The 17,226-nt window shown below is 47.6% G+C and overlaps 1 protein-coding gene across 2 annotated transcripts in view; it reads right to left on the bottom strand.

The window, feature by feature from the left end:
- Positions 1–1,532: 1,532 nt before the first annotated feature.
- Positions 1,533–17,226, bottom strand: part of KCNJ6 (potassium inwardly rectifying channel subfamily J member 6) — a 198,350-nt gene continuing 182,656 nt past the window's right edge. For both annotated transcript variants that reach the window (XM_066598971.1, XM_066598972.1), the window contains exon 3: positions 1,533–2,198. In XM_066598971.1, coding sequence (XP_066455068.1) covers positions 1,873–2,198 — 326 coding nt within the window. In that variant the 3' untranslated portion in view covers positions 1,533–1,872. The remainder of the gene's footprint in view (positions 2,199–17,226) is intronic.

Below are 17,226 nucleotides of genomic sequence, written 5' to 3'. Positions count from 1 at the left end.
AAGTTTCGGTACAGTGACCCTAGGGTCTATAATATTGGGTCTGGTCCTGCTGCTCGGACCATTTTGTTGAATAGGTTGAGCCGTATTACTAGAAACCATTGCGCCCGCGGATCTCGTGGTGTCAGGCGCTGCCGTGCAGAGGGCATTGTCTACCACTATCCCCTTCCTTTGCTGATGTGGTACCAGGGGGCTAGACCGCCACCGGTCACACATGGATACAGACGCTTATCAGTCTTCCGTGCTTTTTTTTATACTTCTACATTATGTGCTTCCTATTCAAGGCATCCCAAAATTGGAAGAATCCATCAGAATCCCGGAGCAAGATTCATCCGGCATCTGTCTCATGTAGGTCCTAATTAATTCTTAACAATTCAATTAACCCCCGAGCGGATTCCAATTGTGGAAAGTCTACACAATAAAAGTGTCCTAAGAAATTACTTATAATGAGAATAAATTAACTTTATAGAGTAAAAGGTCATTGTCAGTCTGATGACTCCCTGAACTCCAGGATCCTTCATTACGTCCCGTAATATATTCAGAGGGAGTCAAAAGTAACACAAAACTATCTGTGGATTTCCAAAGGGAACGTGCCTTTAGCTCTCAGCCCCATTACCTATGTTATTTTTCATACCCCCCGGGCTCCCTGTTCCAGTGTTGTGCCCTTGTGAAGTTTATGTGCCAACTCTTTCTACGCATGTACCTGCCATAGAGATTATTGGTAGAAGCGTGCATAGAAAGAGTTGTGCCAACTTCACGAGGTCGCGGTGCTGGAATGGGACATCTGGGGGAATATGAAACACCCCTTCCCGGACTCCCGGTTACCTCCCCCTTGAACCCCATTGAAGGTTGTGTTTTGGGTTCCAGAAGCTAAAAGTGCCGACTTTGGATCAATGGACGCACCTAGAACATCTATTTTATAAGCTGCCATTTTGAATTTAATCTTCAAATTGAAGTACCTGAAAAGTCTGGGAATCTGAGCGTCTCGGGGTTCATCCAATATCATATTATTTCCTCTGTTTATAACAAAACTAAAACACCCCAAAAGATAACTAAATGATTAGTTTTGAGCAACATAAGGGGCAATATACATGGCACGAGCCATTTCTTTGGATAATTAATGTACTTATTATATCCCAACTCGACCCATCAACCAGAGGAAGCTTGGTGGAACAATAATGGTTCGGAGCCGCTATAAAACCAGCGTTAGGTTATTTTGGCCCCCAAGGTTCCTCTGTTGTCCTCCTTTTATGTAATCTGGACTATGGCTTTAATTGGTTTTGTAGGTGAAGATATATTGAGGTACTAGAGATAGCTGCCGGTCTGGTAAAGTGAAGAATACATGGAAATCCTCCATCTTCTATCAGAGAGAAAAATATTCTTATAGGATTTAAAAATTGGAAGAGAGAAACTTTTTTTTGCATCATCGTATTCCTAGAATTCGGAGCCTACATTAATGACACATCTATGTACATGAAGTCATTCCTTTGTACATGCTGGGTTTATTAACACTTTGTAATCATATATAAGGCATATATACAGTGTACCTACGAGCGGATAGGTGTTGTTTTTTACTTTCCCTGTTCATAAACTGATGTTTTTGTTTTATGTGGGATGTGAGGTTCCTTCTAATCCCGAGGAAAGTCGAGAAAATCAGCTTAACCTGCCCTATTCTGATGTCGCTGCTTAAAATGGGTCATTGTCAAGGCCCAACAATAAGAGTATGTGCATTTTATTTAGCAATGCCCAGTAGCCTGACCCTTCGAAGGTTGTCCTGACTGGAGGAGGTTGTGGTAACCAACCTCTTCATCTATGTGTAGATCACACCGAACGGCGTGTAGACCTTAGATATCTGAGACCGCACATAGAATGGCTTTAAACCTTTGACTCATTTTCTAGGTTGGTCACGTCTCCGTTCCTCTCTGTCTGATCCTCGGGGGTTTTATCTCCATTTTCGCTGACCAATTCCGGATTCTGGTTGAGTTTGCTGGATACTGACCAGCTCAGCGGCATTTCCGCCCTGGTGATCATCTCAGCCAGTTCTTTGGCGCTGCAGGCCGGCGTGTTGGTCTCATAGGTGTCATGAAAGCTGTTGTAGTCCACTTCATAAAACCCGTCTTCGAGGGTAAGGACGGGTGTGAATCGATGGCCCCATAGGATTTCCGATGTAACGTAAGAGCTTCGAGCTTGACAGGTCATACCTAAGGAGTTAAATGACAAGAAAAAGGATTTTACTGAGTGAACAGAAGAGGTGGATTATTAATGTTTATCCAAAAAATTTCAAAAAGAAATCGAGACGAATTACGGCCAATGTTGATTTTGATAATAAGAAAGCCAAGACTAATGGTGGAAATGAATATGATGTTGTTTTTAAACTCACTCTATCACTATTTTATAGTAATAATATATGTATTCTATGGTGTATATATCTTTCTTACATCAGTCTAGGCAAACATGTGCATGTGTGTGTATATATACACTACCGTTCAAAAGTTTGGGGTCACATTGAAATGTCCTTATTTTTGAAGGAAAAGCACTGTACTTTCCAATGAAGATAACTTTAAACTAGTCCTAACGTTAAACAAATGCACTCTATACATTGCTAATGTGGTAAATGACTATTCTAGCTGCAAATGTCTGTTTTTTTGTGCAAAATCTACAAAGGTGAATAGAGGCCCATTTCCAGCAATTATCACTCCAGTGTTCTAATGGTACAATGTGTTTGCTCATTGGCTCAGAAGGCTAATGGATGATTAGAAAACCCTTGTGCAATCATGTTCACACATCTGAAAACAGTCTAGCTTGTTACAGAAGCTACAAAACTGACCTTCCTGTGAGCAGATTGAGTTTCTGGAGCATCACATTTGTGGGGTCAATTAAACGCTCAAAATGGCCAGAAAAAGAGAACTTTCATCTGAAACTCGACAGTCTATTCTTGTTCTTAGAAATGAAGGCTATTCCATGCGAGAAATTGCTAAGAAATTGAAGATTTCCTACAACGGTGTGTACTACTCCCTTCAGAGGACAGCACAAACAGGCTCTAACCAGAGTAGAAAAAGAAGTGGGAGGCCGCGCTGCACAACTAAGCAAGAAGATAAGCACACTAGAGTCTCTAGTTTGAGAAACAGACGCCTCACAGGTACCCAACTGGCATCTTCATTAAATAGTACCCGCAAAACACCAGTGTCAACATCTACAGTGAAGAGGCGGCTGCGGGATTTTGGGCTTCAGGGCAGAGTGGCAAAGAAAAAGCCATATCTGAGACTGGCCAATAAAAGAAAAAGATTAAGATGGGCAAGAGAACACAGACATTGGACAGAGGAAGACTGGAAAAAAGTGTTGTGGACGGATGAATCCAAGTTTGAGGTGTTTGGATCACAAAGAAGAACGTTTGTGAGACGCAGAACAAATGAAAAGATGCTGGAAGAATGCCTGACGCCATCTGTTAAGCATGGTGGAGGTAATGTGATGGTCTGGGGTTGCTTTGGTGCTGGTAAGGTGGGAGATTTGTACAGGGTAAAAGGGATTCTGAATAAGGAAGGCTATCACTCCATTTTGCAACGCCATGCCATACCCAGTGGACAGCGCTTGATTGGAACCAATTTCATCCTACAACAGGACAATGGCCCTAAACACACCTCCAAATTGTGCAAGAACTATTTACAGCAGAAGCAGGCAGCTGGTATTCTATCGGTAATGGAGTGGCCAGCGCAGTCACCAGATCTGAACCCCATTGAGCTGTTGTGGGAGCAGCTTGACCGTATGGTACGCCAGAAGTGCCCATCCAACCAATCCAACTTGTGGGAGATGCTTCTAGAAGCGTGGGGTGCAATTTCACAAGCTTACCTCAACAAATTAACAGCTAGAATGTCAAAGGTGTGCAATGCTGGAATTGCTGCAAAAGGAGGATTCTTTGACGAAAGCAAAGTTTGATGTAAAAACAATGTTATTTCACATACAAATCATTATTTCTAACCTTGTCAATGTCTTGACTCTATTTTCTATTCATTTCACAACGCATGGTGGTGAATAAGTGTGACTTTTCATGGAAAACACAAAATTGTTTGGGTGACCCCAAACTTTTGAACGGTAGTGTGTATATATATATATATATATATATATATATATATATATATATATGTATGTGTGTGTGTGTGTGTGTAGATGCTGGTATATCTTCTATCTTAGTGGATAGCTAGCATCTAAATGGTTAACTCAGTTCATATTATGCACTGGTATGTAGATACAGGCTCATACTCCCACATATCCTTTCCTGGCGTAAGAATGTCCTGAGATAGCGGGTTATGACCCCCTCCTTTCAGAGAGAAGCTGTTAGAACCAGGAATATAGAATGAGTCTATTCTCCTTACGTTTCGGTTCCTAGGAATTGTGTATTTAGTAGTAACACACCTCAAGTCGTTAACATATGTTAAACCATTAGCACCTAGAGCCAATCAGGAGTTCTTATGGTTAGGGGGGGGGGGGGTGTTTTTCTTATGATATGCAAGTGAACGTATATATACATTGTCTGTAATAAACTCAGAAGAGCATCCCTGTCGGATGATACTGGCTGTGTCAGTGATTTGTGTACACGACTTCTCATATAATTCTCTGATGATTTCCCTAACAACTATCAGGAGGAAGTAAGAGATCGTTTCTTTTTCCTGCGTACGTAATGCTCAATGTCGTTCCCTGTTGAGAGAGTCACCAAGAAGAGTGGAAATGACAAATGTACCGATCACATGTCAGGGCCAGACAACTAGTTGCAATATTAGGCGCAACCATAACAGCATGTATCTTGCTTTGTCCAGCTAAGGCCGCCTGCACACGAGCGTTCCGGATTCCGCTAGCGGATTTTCACGCGCGTATGGTACCTAACTGTGCTTGCGGATAGGTGCGGATGCGTGAAAAATCACGCGCGGATATACGCGGATGTGCTGCGGAAAAAAACGCGCAGAAAAACCAGCAGACACCCCTTATTGTAAACCCAACCCCTAGAGAACTGCCCATTCCTTGGAAAACAGCCTAAAAACCAACACCCAGACTCCGTTTTGTCCCTCTTGCTTGTGCGAGCACCGTTAAATTATTCTGGCAACATGCTTTCACCCGGTGAGCAGATGTCTTTGTGGGCATGGTTGATCCATGTAACTTTTTTCAGGCGCTTCTCCAGCGTGACTTTATTTCAGTCACTGCAAAAAAAATCACAAGAGGAATTCATTACTACAGATTTTGCATTCTTACATCCTGCATTGGCAAGAAATACTACCTATCTCCCTCTACACATTTGCCTGTGAAGCTCTGCTGTGTGTTGGGACGCCTCCTACCATGCCTACTTCCTGTAGTCATAGCAACCAGTGACTCCATCTGCAGCTGCACTGCGGATGTACTGCGTGAAAAAACGCACCCATTCACTTGTATTGGAGGCTTCACGCGCAGAATCCGACCCAAATTAGAACAGGTCGCAGATTTTTTCACGCGCGTGAAAAAACGCGATACAAATCCGTCCGTCTGGGGACAACTGCGGATCCTCATAGGAGTATATTGGCTGCGGTCTGGGGCAGATAGGCCGCCTGCACACGAGCGGAAATCCCGCCGCGGGATTTCCGGCGGGATTTCCGCCGCTGAAAGTTTGCATAGGAGTGCATTAAAATATGCACTCCTATGCAGACGGCCGCGGTTTGGCCGCGCGAAATCTCGCGCGGCAAACAAACCGCGGCATGTCCTAATTTTCTGCGGGGAACGCACTCACCCGGCCGCCGGCTCCAGTCTGCGCATGCGCCGGCTGCGCGGCAGCCGGCACATGAAAGAGCCGGGGCCGCCGGGCGCGGCAGCCAGCACAAAAATAGGACATGCCGCGGTTTGTTTGCCGCACGAGATTTCGCGCGGCCAAACCGCGGCCGTCTGCATAGGAGTGCGTATTGTAATGCACTCCTATGCAGACTTTCAGCGGCGGAAATCCCGCGGGAAATACCGCCGCGGGATTTCCGCCCGTGTGCAGGCGGCCTTCCTCTTGTGAATTTTTTTGCAGTGACTGAAATAAAGTCACGCTGGAGAAGACATCTGCTCACCGGGTGAAAGCATGTTGCCAGAATAATTTAACGGTGCTCGCACAAGCAAGAGGGACAAAACGGAGTCTGGGTGTTGGTTTTTAAGCTGTTTTCCAAGGAATGGGCAGTTCTCTAGGGGTTGGGTTTACAATAAGGGGTGTCTGCTGGTTTTTCTGCGCGTTTTTTTCCGCAACACATCCGCGCGTGATTTTTCACGCATCCGCACCTATCCGCAAGCACATACGCGCATGAAAATCCGCTAGCGGAATCCGGAACGCTCGTGTGCAGGCGGCCTAAGGCTACATTCACACAGGCGAGAAACTTGGTCTGATATCGTTCTTGCCAAAGTGCTCTTTTCACGCTGATGCAAGCGTTTTATTCAAAAACACATCACATCACTTCTGCGAAATTGCCATCCGCGGGCGCGTGTTTCACGCGCATCAAAGGGTCGCAAGTGTTTCCCATTGAGTTTAATGGGAAACATTGCACTGCACTCACATGACCATGCGACTGCCATGTGATGTGTTTAAGGGGTCCATTAAAAACAATTGGCAAGGCGCCAAAAGAGAGGAAATGCTCTGATTTTCATTCCTTACAGCATCGCTGCGCATTAAAAATTGCTCATGTTCACAAGACTCAATCATATAATCCAGAAAATTGGCTGCTGGTTAAAGTCCTGGAAAAGTTAGTGCTACTCCAGAAAGTTTACATACTTCTGCCGATCATTTATAACAAAATGAACATATTAAATCCCATATATCAAGCCATAAAATAATGCAGCGGCAGATGGGATGGATGCTCCCCGTAGAGGAGGCCATCATTTATTAATCGGCATCGCGCTCTTGTATAATCACAGCATATAAATTATATGGGATTTACTACACCAGCATCCCTTACAATTAGGCTTCGCTCGCATCAGCATCCTGATTACCATTTTCCCCTGGATAAATGCATCCATCTTTTTACGGAACTGAATGGCGTAGAATGGGCCGCATGGACTATAATCCCCTTCCTTTACACTTCTGGCTCCAACTCTACTGTGGATGTCTGGCTTGGCTGCACTGGCAGTCGGTCCAGGGATCATCTGATTGACGGGGATTCTGCGTGGTGGACCTCGCTGATCAACTATTGATGACTTACCCTGAGGACAGGTCCTCAATACTAGATATCCAAAAAACCCTTTAAGTCCCAGATTGGCTTTGTCCTCATGGGGTCAAACCATCACCAGTAGAGGGAGCCCCACGTGGCTTCGGCCCAGAGCTCAGTACATCCCGTTCTGCATCATTACACTGTAGCATCTGCCTCCCGCAGTGGATGTCGGTACCTCCAGCCAGAATGCGGCAGTCAGTTTCCTGTCAGGCACTTTAGTAAAACCTGTTCCAATTGTAAAATCTTGAGAAATAACATTTGTGAGCCGATTCTGTACGGCGAGAGTAAAGCTAAAGCGCTGCAAAATGCAGACACAAAACCCACGGACAGACAGCTTGTCTTACCTCCCACAGACCTGCCATCTGATCGCACAGCTCCGCGTGGCTCCAAGCCCCAAATAGCGATTGTTCTGCTCTCCCAAAACACTAAAGTCAGTGGTGCACTTAGAAGAGCCCACCGGGACGGTTCGGAGCTCTGCCGACCGGGGCTGAAGGCTCTGGGGGTTTACCTCTTCCATGCCATCTTTTGACCCTTGGACAATGCAGATCATCTGGAGAGGGGAGTCCTGCACAGCGAACCACTACCTAATACCAAAGGGGGCATAGCTGGCTGAGGTTGAGACCTGAAGACCTACATGGGTGTATCTGTGTGGTACAAAGGGTTAAACTCCAATGACAGGAGGGCGTTCCATAAATAGTCATTCTTTTACGCGATGTTTCATTCCATTCTGCTGGTTGTCTTGCAGAGCCGTCAGCTGGAAGTATGGGAAATGTACTGTAGTCTAGCAACGTAAGACGGATCACCGGGGAGGGAGAGCGGATCGCTGCGTGACTCAGTGGCCCATTAGATCCCTATGGAAGCTCTAGGCTAGACGTTCATCAGTATTCACATCCGTCTTCAGGGTTGGTCTTTGGGGCTACTTACCTAGGTCCTTAATCTCTGTCTCCTGCTCTGTATGATGTGGGCAAGGACAGAAGTGGATGTTGAATGTGATAACCCCGAGTCACGCAACAAGGAACCTCCTCACTCTCTTAGACTACCAGGGACTTTACCTTTAACCATTCACCAACTGTGACAATGGAATTTAGATACTGAATGGCAATTGTATTTGGCTTCTGAACAGCAGTATTGTGTGTGAAATCTATGGTGTTAATGAGGCACAATAGTGGCTACAATGCGGATGCAACGGACTATTTAGACTAGCAGGAACTTTACCCTTAATCCCTTCACTACTCTAGATCACCAATTACCATTAATCCCTTCGCAACCTTAGACCACCAGGAACTTTACCACTAATTCATTCACTAGACTATCAGGGACTTTGCCAATAATCATTTCACTACCCTACACCACCAGGGACTTCACCATTAACCCCTCCACTACCCTCCACCACCAGAGACTTCACAATTAACCCCCCTTCCTCCCCCCACTACCCTACACCACCAGGAACATCATCATTAACCCCTTCACTACCCTAAACCACCAGAGACTTCACCATTAACCTCTCCACTACCCTCCACCACCAGGGACTTCACCATTAACCCCCCCACTACCCTACACCACCAGGGACTTCACCATTAACCCCTCCACTATGCTACATTACCAGAGACTTTATTGTTAATCCCTTCAATACCACAGACCACCAGGAACTCCAACCCTAGACTACCTGGGACTTCACTGTTAAACCTTTCACTAGTTGTGGCACTATAATTCAGAAACTGAATGGCAGTTTTATTTGGGTGTGGACTGGCAGCATTGTGTGGGTAATATATGGTGTTATGGGGCACTATAATGGATACGGTGTGGATGTAGAGTTCAAGCATTGTAGAACCGTAATTTGTTTGTATAACTGCATATATTGGATGGAAAACGTATCTGCATCGTACAACAGTATTCAAGTCTAGACAATCGGGTAACAAGTATGTGTAAAGCAGGTGGGGGGGTCCTACTTCATTGTTGCCAATTCTCTTGCCGATTCTCAGTTCATTGGTGCCCAGGAGGAGGATTACAGTGGGGGATGCTAGTAACCTATAACCAAAGCGTGCAAAAGGAGGCCAATGTCCACCCGTGACGTCAGCAGACCCGCACAGGACGGTGGTCTTGCACATAAATATCCCACGGTCCTGCCAGGTTCACCAATTAGCAGCCTAAATATGTGGTTATTAAGTATGAAGCTGTCGGCTCCTGAGATGATGAATGGTTCCGCTCTCAGCCACATCAGATTGATGGCGGCCCTCATTAATGATTACCGTGTCTGCCCATTAGCGTGCTGTGACGTCTGTTCCATCTTGTAATTTGCTATGGAGATCGATACTTTCCCTCGTTCCTTCCGTTCCGTCTTGGGATGCAGAGAAGTCATTTCCATGCAGGCGCTGCCTACGGCGAGTCTGCGGTGCATTCATCTTCTGGGTTTAATATAATGAGCACATACGCTCCTGCATCTCAGATCCATCAGCTCCATCAGCTCCATCAGCTCCATCAGCTCCATCAGCTCCATCAGCTCCATCAGCTCCATCAGCTCCATCAGATCCATCAGATCCATCAGATCCATCAGATCCATCAGATCCATCAGCTCCTGTGATATCTTATTAGAAGAATTTACCATTCTGGTAACAAATCGATCCCAAGCGAGGTGATTGCAGAAGGAATGTGTTCCGGCGTTTACCGGACAGTAACATCGTACGGACATTTATATCAGTAGACCGGAGGGGATGTGTGGAACTGATCACACAATGGGGTTGTACAGGATTGGAAAAACATGGCTGCCTTCTTCCAGAAACTGCGCCACACCTGTCCACAGGTTGTGAGTGGTACTACAGCTCAAGTCCATTCACCTCAATCTTGAATCATTTAGCAAAAAGAACCAGCGGTCGCTGCTGACTGCGGCACGTAAACAGGTTGTCTGGGCATATAAAATGTGTTTTCAAATTGTAGGGTATGCTATAAAATAACGAAAGTATTGAATTATATGATATGCAGTCGTGTCGTGTGCGTAGCAAGAAGTACTTGTACAAAAGACACATATTGTAGTTTTACTAATAAGGTCCCAAGCGCTGAGCATGCAGCTTTGTCATAATTAACCTTTGTAATGTTTTACCAAAAGAGAAGTATCACACGTGCTGTAGACTTTCAATTGTTGACCTGTTGTTTCACTCTATAATCTCTTGAATTGCAACAATAAAACAGAAGAGCTTGGACACATCACTTGAGAGTGTTTCTCATTTCTTCCCCGATGCATCATATATAACGTATATATACCGTATTTTTTGGTGTATAAGACGACTTTTTAACCCAGGAAAATCTTCTCCAAGGTTGGGGGTCGTCTTATACGTCGGGAATACGCTGTAGAAAAAAAAACAATACTCACCTCCCGCGGTGCTGCTGCCGGCTGCCCTCCCTCCTCCACACTGACAGAGCATTTCTTTCTGGATGTGGGGCTTGAATTCCCCACCTTTAGAAAGCTAATGCTCTGATTGGCTAACTCAGCGCAGCGTCAGCCAATGAAAGCCAGCGCTGGGTTAACCAATCACAGCCATTCAATGACATCATTGAATGGCTATGATTGGTTAACGCAGCTCCGGCTTTCATTGGCTTATGCTGCGCTGAGTTAGCCAATTTTTAAAAGTTTTCCAGTACGTTAAATTCCCTGTTTCCCCCCAAATAAGACAAGATGATACTTTTTTACATGTACAGCTGCCTGGACATTATATAAATTGACTTTTATATCAACTGTAACTAATGGCTTATTCACACGAGCGTATGCGCTTTTATGTTCGCCCGCCGACATCATAAAAAGACGTGAACAGGCGCACAAATCTAACGTTTGTGCGCCCATTCAGACGGCACAGGCCCAGTGCATATATATATATATGCCGAGCCCACAAGGCCGTCGGGCAGAGAGAGTCAGTTTAGCTCTGCCAAGCTGTCTGCCCCTCTCCGGCTTTCTGCAAGCGAAGGGGGCGGGACAGGGCGGCAGCTTGTGTGCTGAGCTAGTGACTGCTAAACTCCCTCCCCCTGCTCTCCTCCTCTCCTTGCTGGCAGCCAGCAATGGGTGGGGACAGGGCGGAGCTTAGCAACTAGCTCCTGCCCTGCCCCCTCCCATTGCAAACAACCAGAAAGGGGCGGCGAGAAGGGGGAGGCAGTTTAGCAGTCACGCTGCTAAACTCCCTCCCAACTCCCTTCTCCGGCCGCTGTCATTGACTCCCGTAGGAGCCCGTGCAGCGGCCGACGTATTCCATTCCAGGACTATTGTTCCTGCCCGGCGCTATATTAGCCGGCTGAGGGCTTTTACGCCGCCGAAATACGCCCATCTGATGCATTAGAATCCAATGCATCAGATAGTAGTGTATATCACCGATATACACTTGTTTTTGAGGTAGATTTTATATTTCAAGCATCCTGAAAAATCCTGGAAAACCCTGCTAGGTCTTATTTTTAGGGAAACAGGGTCGTACCATCAAAAAATACAACAACCAGCCCTCCGGCGGTATTACTGTATCTTGACGCCACCAGGAATTCCTGGTGGCGTCAAGATTGACAGGGGGGTGACGCCCCATTAATGTGATTGGCTGCAGTGCTTTTTATTCGGCAGGTCCTTCTTTATAGAAGGCATAGAGGGGGTGCCGGCGCTGCTTCCGCACAGCCCCAGGTGCGAGTGCGTTCCCCGGCAGCGACACAGAAATCATAGCACTTTGCTTGTCACCTGTCAGCAGGGGAGCTTACGTCAGGAACCGGCGGCGGGACAGAACGCCGGACCCCAGCAGGGAGGCCAAACTAAAATGTTTCTGTTTTACCAGGAGCATCAGCTTTTCTTCAGAGCTGTCAGCGGGGGAGTGGCAGTCACCCAGCAGAGAGGCGGCCGCTGAAACAGGGCAGTCTGGCGGCCCCCGCCAGGGAGCACACGGCCGCAAAGCCGTACGGAGGAGTGAGGGGCTGGACGGCACGGAGCCGTAAGGGGCCGCCCGGGGGAGTAAGCATGGCTGAAATGATGGGTGGGACACATCACACTCAGGCAGCAGCACCCTGAAGGTTACTTAGCTTGATAACCTTACTTTATTACATGTAAATGCACAGCGGTAACACGGCAGCACTGACAGGTATTAATGTAAGGCTATCAAGATAAGTAACCTTCAGCGTAAGGCTCCAGGGCAGGCACAAATCAATCCACACTGCGCTGCTAGGACCTTACAACGTTGACCCTATCGGGAGCTGGGGGTGTGAGAGGGGTGTTCCTGCTGTCAAACCCTGAGCTTCCGGTGGCATCAAGGTACACTAATACCCCCTCAGGTAGTGATGTCAATGAATAGATAAAAGAGTTGGGATTATTTTGAAAGTGTGGAACAAAAACCAAAAATAAAAAAAAGGAGTGGTCCTTAAGGGGTTAAAATTTATGACCGTTTTGCCTGCAATGACCAGTGCCAGCCGCTACACAGTGGTTGGAGTAGTAGCTTCCGAGCGATGGACCCCAGCGGATCCTGAGGATACCTCATCGATAGTATTAGGCTAGAGAGACCCCTTGAACGGGTCCGTGTGATGACTGTATAAACTACGACGGAAGATACGCCACGTGAAAGGGTCCTGACTAACGCCACTAGGAGGTATAGCGAACCCCCCAAAAAAGAAAAAAGTTTAGATTTTTTTTGAAAGTGTGGAAGAAAAACAAAAATGAAAGACCAAAAGGGGTTAATGTGTAGAAATCGGTTGTGCGGTGGGAGGAGCTAGCAAATGGACATCATGGTGAAGAATACAGAAGAGATCTGAGGATCGCGGCTGCTCCGGAGGAAACTTACAAAGAAATGTAAAAAGGAGGTGAAGCAACGGTTTATAGTAGAAGAAGACAGCAGACGTGCTCGGCCCCCCGTGTAGTCGCATCATGGCTGAGCCTGTGGGAGAATCCCGTGTCCGCTAAATGTTATCACTACATCTGAACATGCGTTCCGCAAACCACAGGGAACATCAATATCCGGGGCTCCGGGGAACGCCAGGGCAGCAGAATGTGCAGAAATGACTAATGGAGGATCGCGGTTTCCTGAGTCACACGGAGGGGCTGAAGAGTCGGCTGCATCGACCTGATAGCAAATAACCGCGGCTTCAATGGCGCAGCATTCATCTAGGCTACTGCGGTCTTCATGGAGCAGACACGGCTGCAGGGATATGGACACCATATTCACACGGGCGTATGCGCGACTCGGCGCTACGGAGTGTCGCTGCACATGAACTGGTGACCTTCTTTTACAGACCATTCAAACTCCAAGCGCGAAAAAAAACCAGGAGGATCGCTGCTGCGCCGCCTCCTCGCACCGCGAATACTGCGTGAGCACAAAACCGCTGAAAGGAATGCTCTCATGTTGTCCCGTTATGCGACCGCGATTATCCCGCCCGTCTGTTTACGCCCAAAGCCCGTTAATGACGTCCTGATCGCAAGGCGGTATAGGAAGTGCATTCCAGCTACGGGTGACAACGGCGTCATACAGCAGGTGTGCGCAGAGAGTTGTCGCCATCTGAGGGCTGAGCGGCAGGACAGACAATGAGTACAGCCGCCATTGTGACCTGTATTAACCCTTTAGTCACACGGCCTATTTTGACCTGCAACAAAACAAGCCACCACTTATTAATTAATGGTGAGGGGAAAAAAAACATCAATTCTGCCAGTTTTTTGTCGGTTGCAGTCGCCTCCTGCTGCGGAGGACGCGGGCGCAGCTTCTGAAGGGGGACCAATCCTCACCCAGGGAGCACATTTATGTCCCGGAGCAGAAGGACGATAAAGAGGTTTTCCCACAAGACAGCAGCGCTGCGCTTACGTGTCCGGCGCTCCATTCACTGCCAGGAGACGGGGCGGTAGCGGAGCACATCAACGCCCTTCGTCCCGCGTCATGTTTGCGCAGCTCTGCTCCATTCGGGGGGTCCTAGCGGTTGGACCTCCAAAGATCGGACATTTATTCCCTAGATGCCCGCGAGGACGATCTGTGGCATTCCACACTAGAATTGACTTTGCGGAAAGGTTGCGGGACCCGCATTATCGCATAGCATTGGCATGGGAGAATCTGCAGTGCGCATGTCTGTCCGCGAGGCGTACGGATCATCTGCAGTACAGAAAAAGAAGATCAGCAGTAGCCTTAGGCCTCTTTCACATCAGAATCATTTTGACACGTCAAAAAATGATGTCTATTAGAGCCAATGTGTTCCTATGGGTTCCTTCAGACAAATACACCACAAAACATAGGACATTAGTGCGTTCTTTTAACCCTGAAATTTCTTATAGACTCCTATGGCAGCTATCCGAGAAAGGGAGGGGGAGGGAGCTTAGCAGAGGCTAGCGCTGCTGAACAATGACAGGTGCCTCTAGCTAAGATGTTTAAAAGTAATTTAAAGTAGTTCTGCTGACCGGGGGTTTTGGGGCGGCAGCGTTAGTTTGCCAAAGCCAGCCGTGTAAATGGATGATAAAATCACGAAGAATAGCTGTTCTTCGTTCATTCGATTTTATGCTCTGTGGCAGTGCAGTACATAGAAGGGCCTGTAGAGGGCTGCAGATAGGACTTCTAGCATTAAAGAAAGGCTCAACACCTGCTGGGTGTAGCAGGAAGCAACATAAAAGTCTGTTCCTGTCACACTCAAGGGGGAAGTTAAAGCTCAGCTGAAGTGGAAAAGCTGAAAGCCTGAGGTCCAGCGGTGACCAGTGGAAGCGGTGGAGACGCTGTGTCAGGAACTCAGAGCCGGATCCATGTGGACCAGTTTAGGTTCGTTGCCCGTCTGACGGGGAGTACACCCTCCAGACGCCCGGTTGGGGCTAGGGACAGGACCCTGTAGGTTATGTACCCTGGACTGTGTAATATGCTGCACTTTGCTGTGTGCTGATAAATATATACACACACAAGTCTCCTGGAGCGACCCCTATCTGCGTGCTACCGATTTCTGGACTAAGAGATCAGCGATCCTGAGGCTCCAATAGTCGCAACCTTTTATCGCGGCTATCTGAGTGTCAAAATGAGGCCTTAGGCAGTAGAAGACCGGTGATCTACTACTGATGTCCTATCCTGCGCACAGGCCATCAATGTTCTACAACTGGACAACCACTTAAATCCGTCACCTCCAATGATAACTCTGCTGACCAGGCCCCAGTCCATACAGTAAAGCTGAAATGTGAGCTGCCTGAACCAGGAGATGTCAGCTGTTTACTCCAGCAGCGAACATGAAAACTGGAAAATGTTTGCATATTATATATATATATTACAGACTCAGACCGCAACAAACCAAAGTTTTCATTGAAGGGTAAAATTCTGAGGCCAATCTCACGCATCCGTTTTTTACCGCGATTACCGCAGTGTTCATTGATTTCATTGGGGCCTTGCAGATATGCGCTTGATGGCAATTTTCGAGTGCCGTGTTTAGCGCACCTCATCACCCATCACAATGATAGGGATGTGCTAAAACCCGCTGTCGGAGGCAGGTACCTACAGCCCAAAACCAAAGCAAAATTGTGGCAAAGCACCGCGCTCGAAATCGCATCGTTTTTCTGAGTGATTGTGTGAGAGCGGCCGGAAACGGAGACTCGGCCACATAATGTCAGCCGAGTCATTAGAAACATGGATAATGCTTGGAGCGGTCAGCGGCAAAACAAGACCCGGACGCCATTAATATTCTGGCGTGAAACTACCAAAACCGACAGCAACATGAAAATGACTAAACAGAAAGAGGCCGTACAAAACAGAACCGCGTGGAGCGAGCCGATCATAAAGCGTCCGAGAGTCGCCACCGATAGACATAGATACAAGTTCACCTCCAGATCTATAATAATGGCGCTTTCTACAATCCGTCAGTAACGACTCTAATCCAGGAAGTCTTTACTTAAAAATCACAACCATGTAAATGCGTAAAAGTGACCCAAATAAATCCGTCCTATCAGTCTTACAGATGGCAGAGAGCCCGGTGACTACTGTGCGAGGCCACAAGGTGGAGGGTGACGGAGGGGAAACGTCTCCGCTGCTCCTTGATCCCGCGTCTCCAGGACATGAAATGACGGTTCAACGGCTTAGCTGTGGAACGAGTCCAAGTTATGCTTTCAGATTCATTAGCATGGCAGTAAATCTCACAGCCGTCGAGCTGCAGACTTGCTCTCATTTTCTCTCACTCTGGAGAAGAATTGGCGCGCCGGATCCTTGCTGATGTAGAACGTTAAGCCGCTCTGAGACGGATCATTTATTTGTGATCAACCCAGAAGAAAAAAACCCTACAGGAAACTGACTGCTGCAGTCACCTCCAAACGAGGGTCTTCTGCTGCAGCTTTGGGGCCATCATTGTGTCAGGGACGGGGCCCATCATTGAGTCAGAGCTGGGGCCCACAGCTATGCACCTGCATCAGATGCCCCCAGCCCCAGAGCTGACAACAATGTCTGATGGGGAAGTTACCAGGTGTAGAGCTGACAACGGGGTCTGGTGAAGGGATGTCACCAGGTGTAGAGCTGACAACGGGGTCTGGTGGAGGGATGTCACCAGGTGTAGAGCTGACAACGGGGTCTGGTGGTGGGATGTCACCAGGTGTAGAGCTGACAACGGGGTCTGGTGGTGGGATGTCACCAGGTGTAGAGATGACAACGGGGTCTGGTGATGGGATGTCACCAGGTGTAGAGCTGACAATGGGGTCTGTTGGGGGGGGGGGGGGTTGTCACCAGGTGTAGAGCTGACAAAGGGGTCTGGTGGTGGGATGTCACCAGGTGTAGAGCTGACAATGGGGTCTGGTGATGGGATGTCACCAGGTGTAGAGCTGACAATGGGGTCTGTTGGGGGGGGGGGGTTGTCACCAGGTGTAGAGCTGACAACCGGGTCTGGTGGGGGATGTCACCAGGTGTAGAGCTGACAACAGGGTCTGGTGGGGGATGTCACCAGGTGTAGAGCTGACAATGGGGTCTGGTGGGGGGATTGTCACCAGGTGTAGTGCTGAAAACGGGGTCTGGTGGGGGGATGTCACCAGGTGTAGAGCTGACAACGGGGTCTGATGGAGGATTGTCACCAGGTATAGAGCTGACAACGGGGTCTG

The sequence above is a fragment of the Eleutherodactylus coqui genome, chromosome 4 (assembly GCF_035609145.1).
Source record: "Eleutherodactylus coqui strain aEleCoq1 chromosome 4, aEleCoq1.hap1, whole genome shotgun sequence".
In the NCBI taxonomy this organism is placed as follows: domain Eukaryota; kingdom Metazoa; phylum Chordata; class Amphibia; order Anura; family Eleutherodactylidae; genus Eleutherodactylus; species Eleutherodactylus coqui.
The sequence above is the reverse complement of the archived record's forward strand: the minus strand, read 5'-3'. Positions and strand labels throughout refer to the sequence as shown.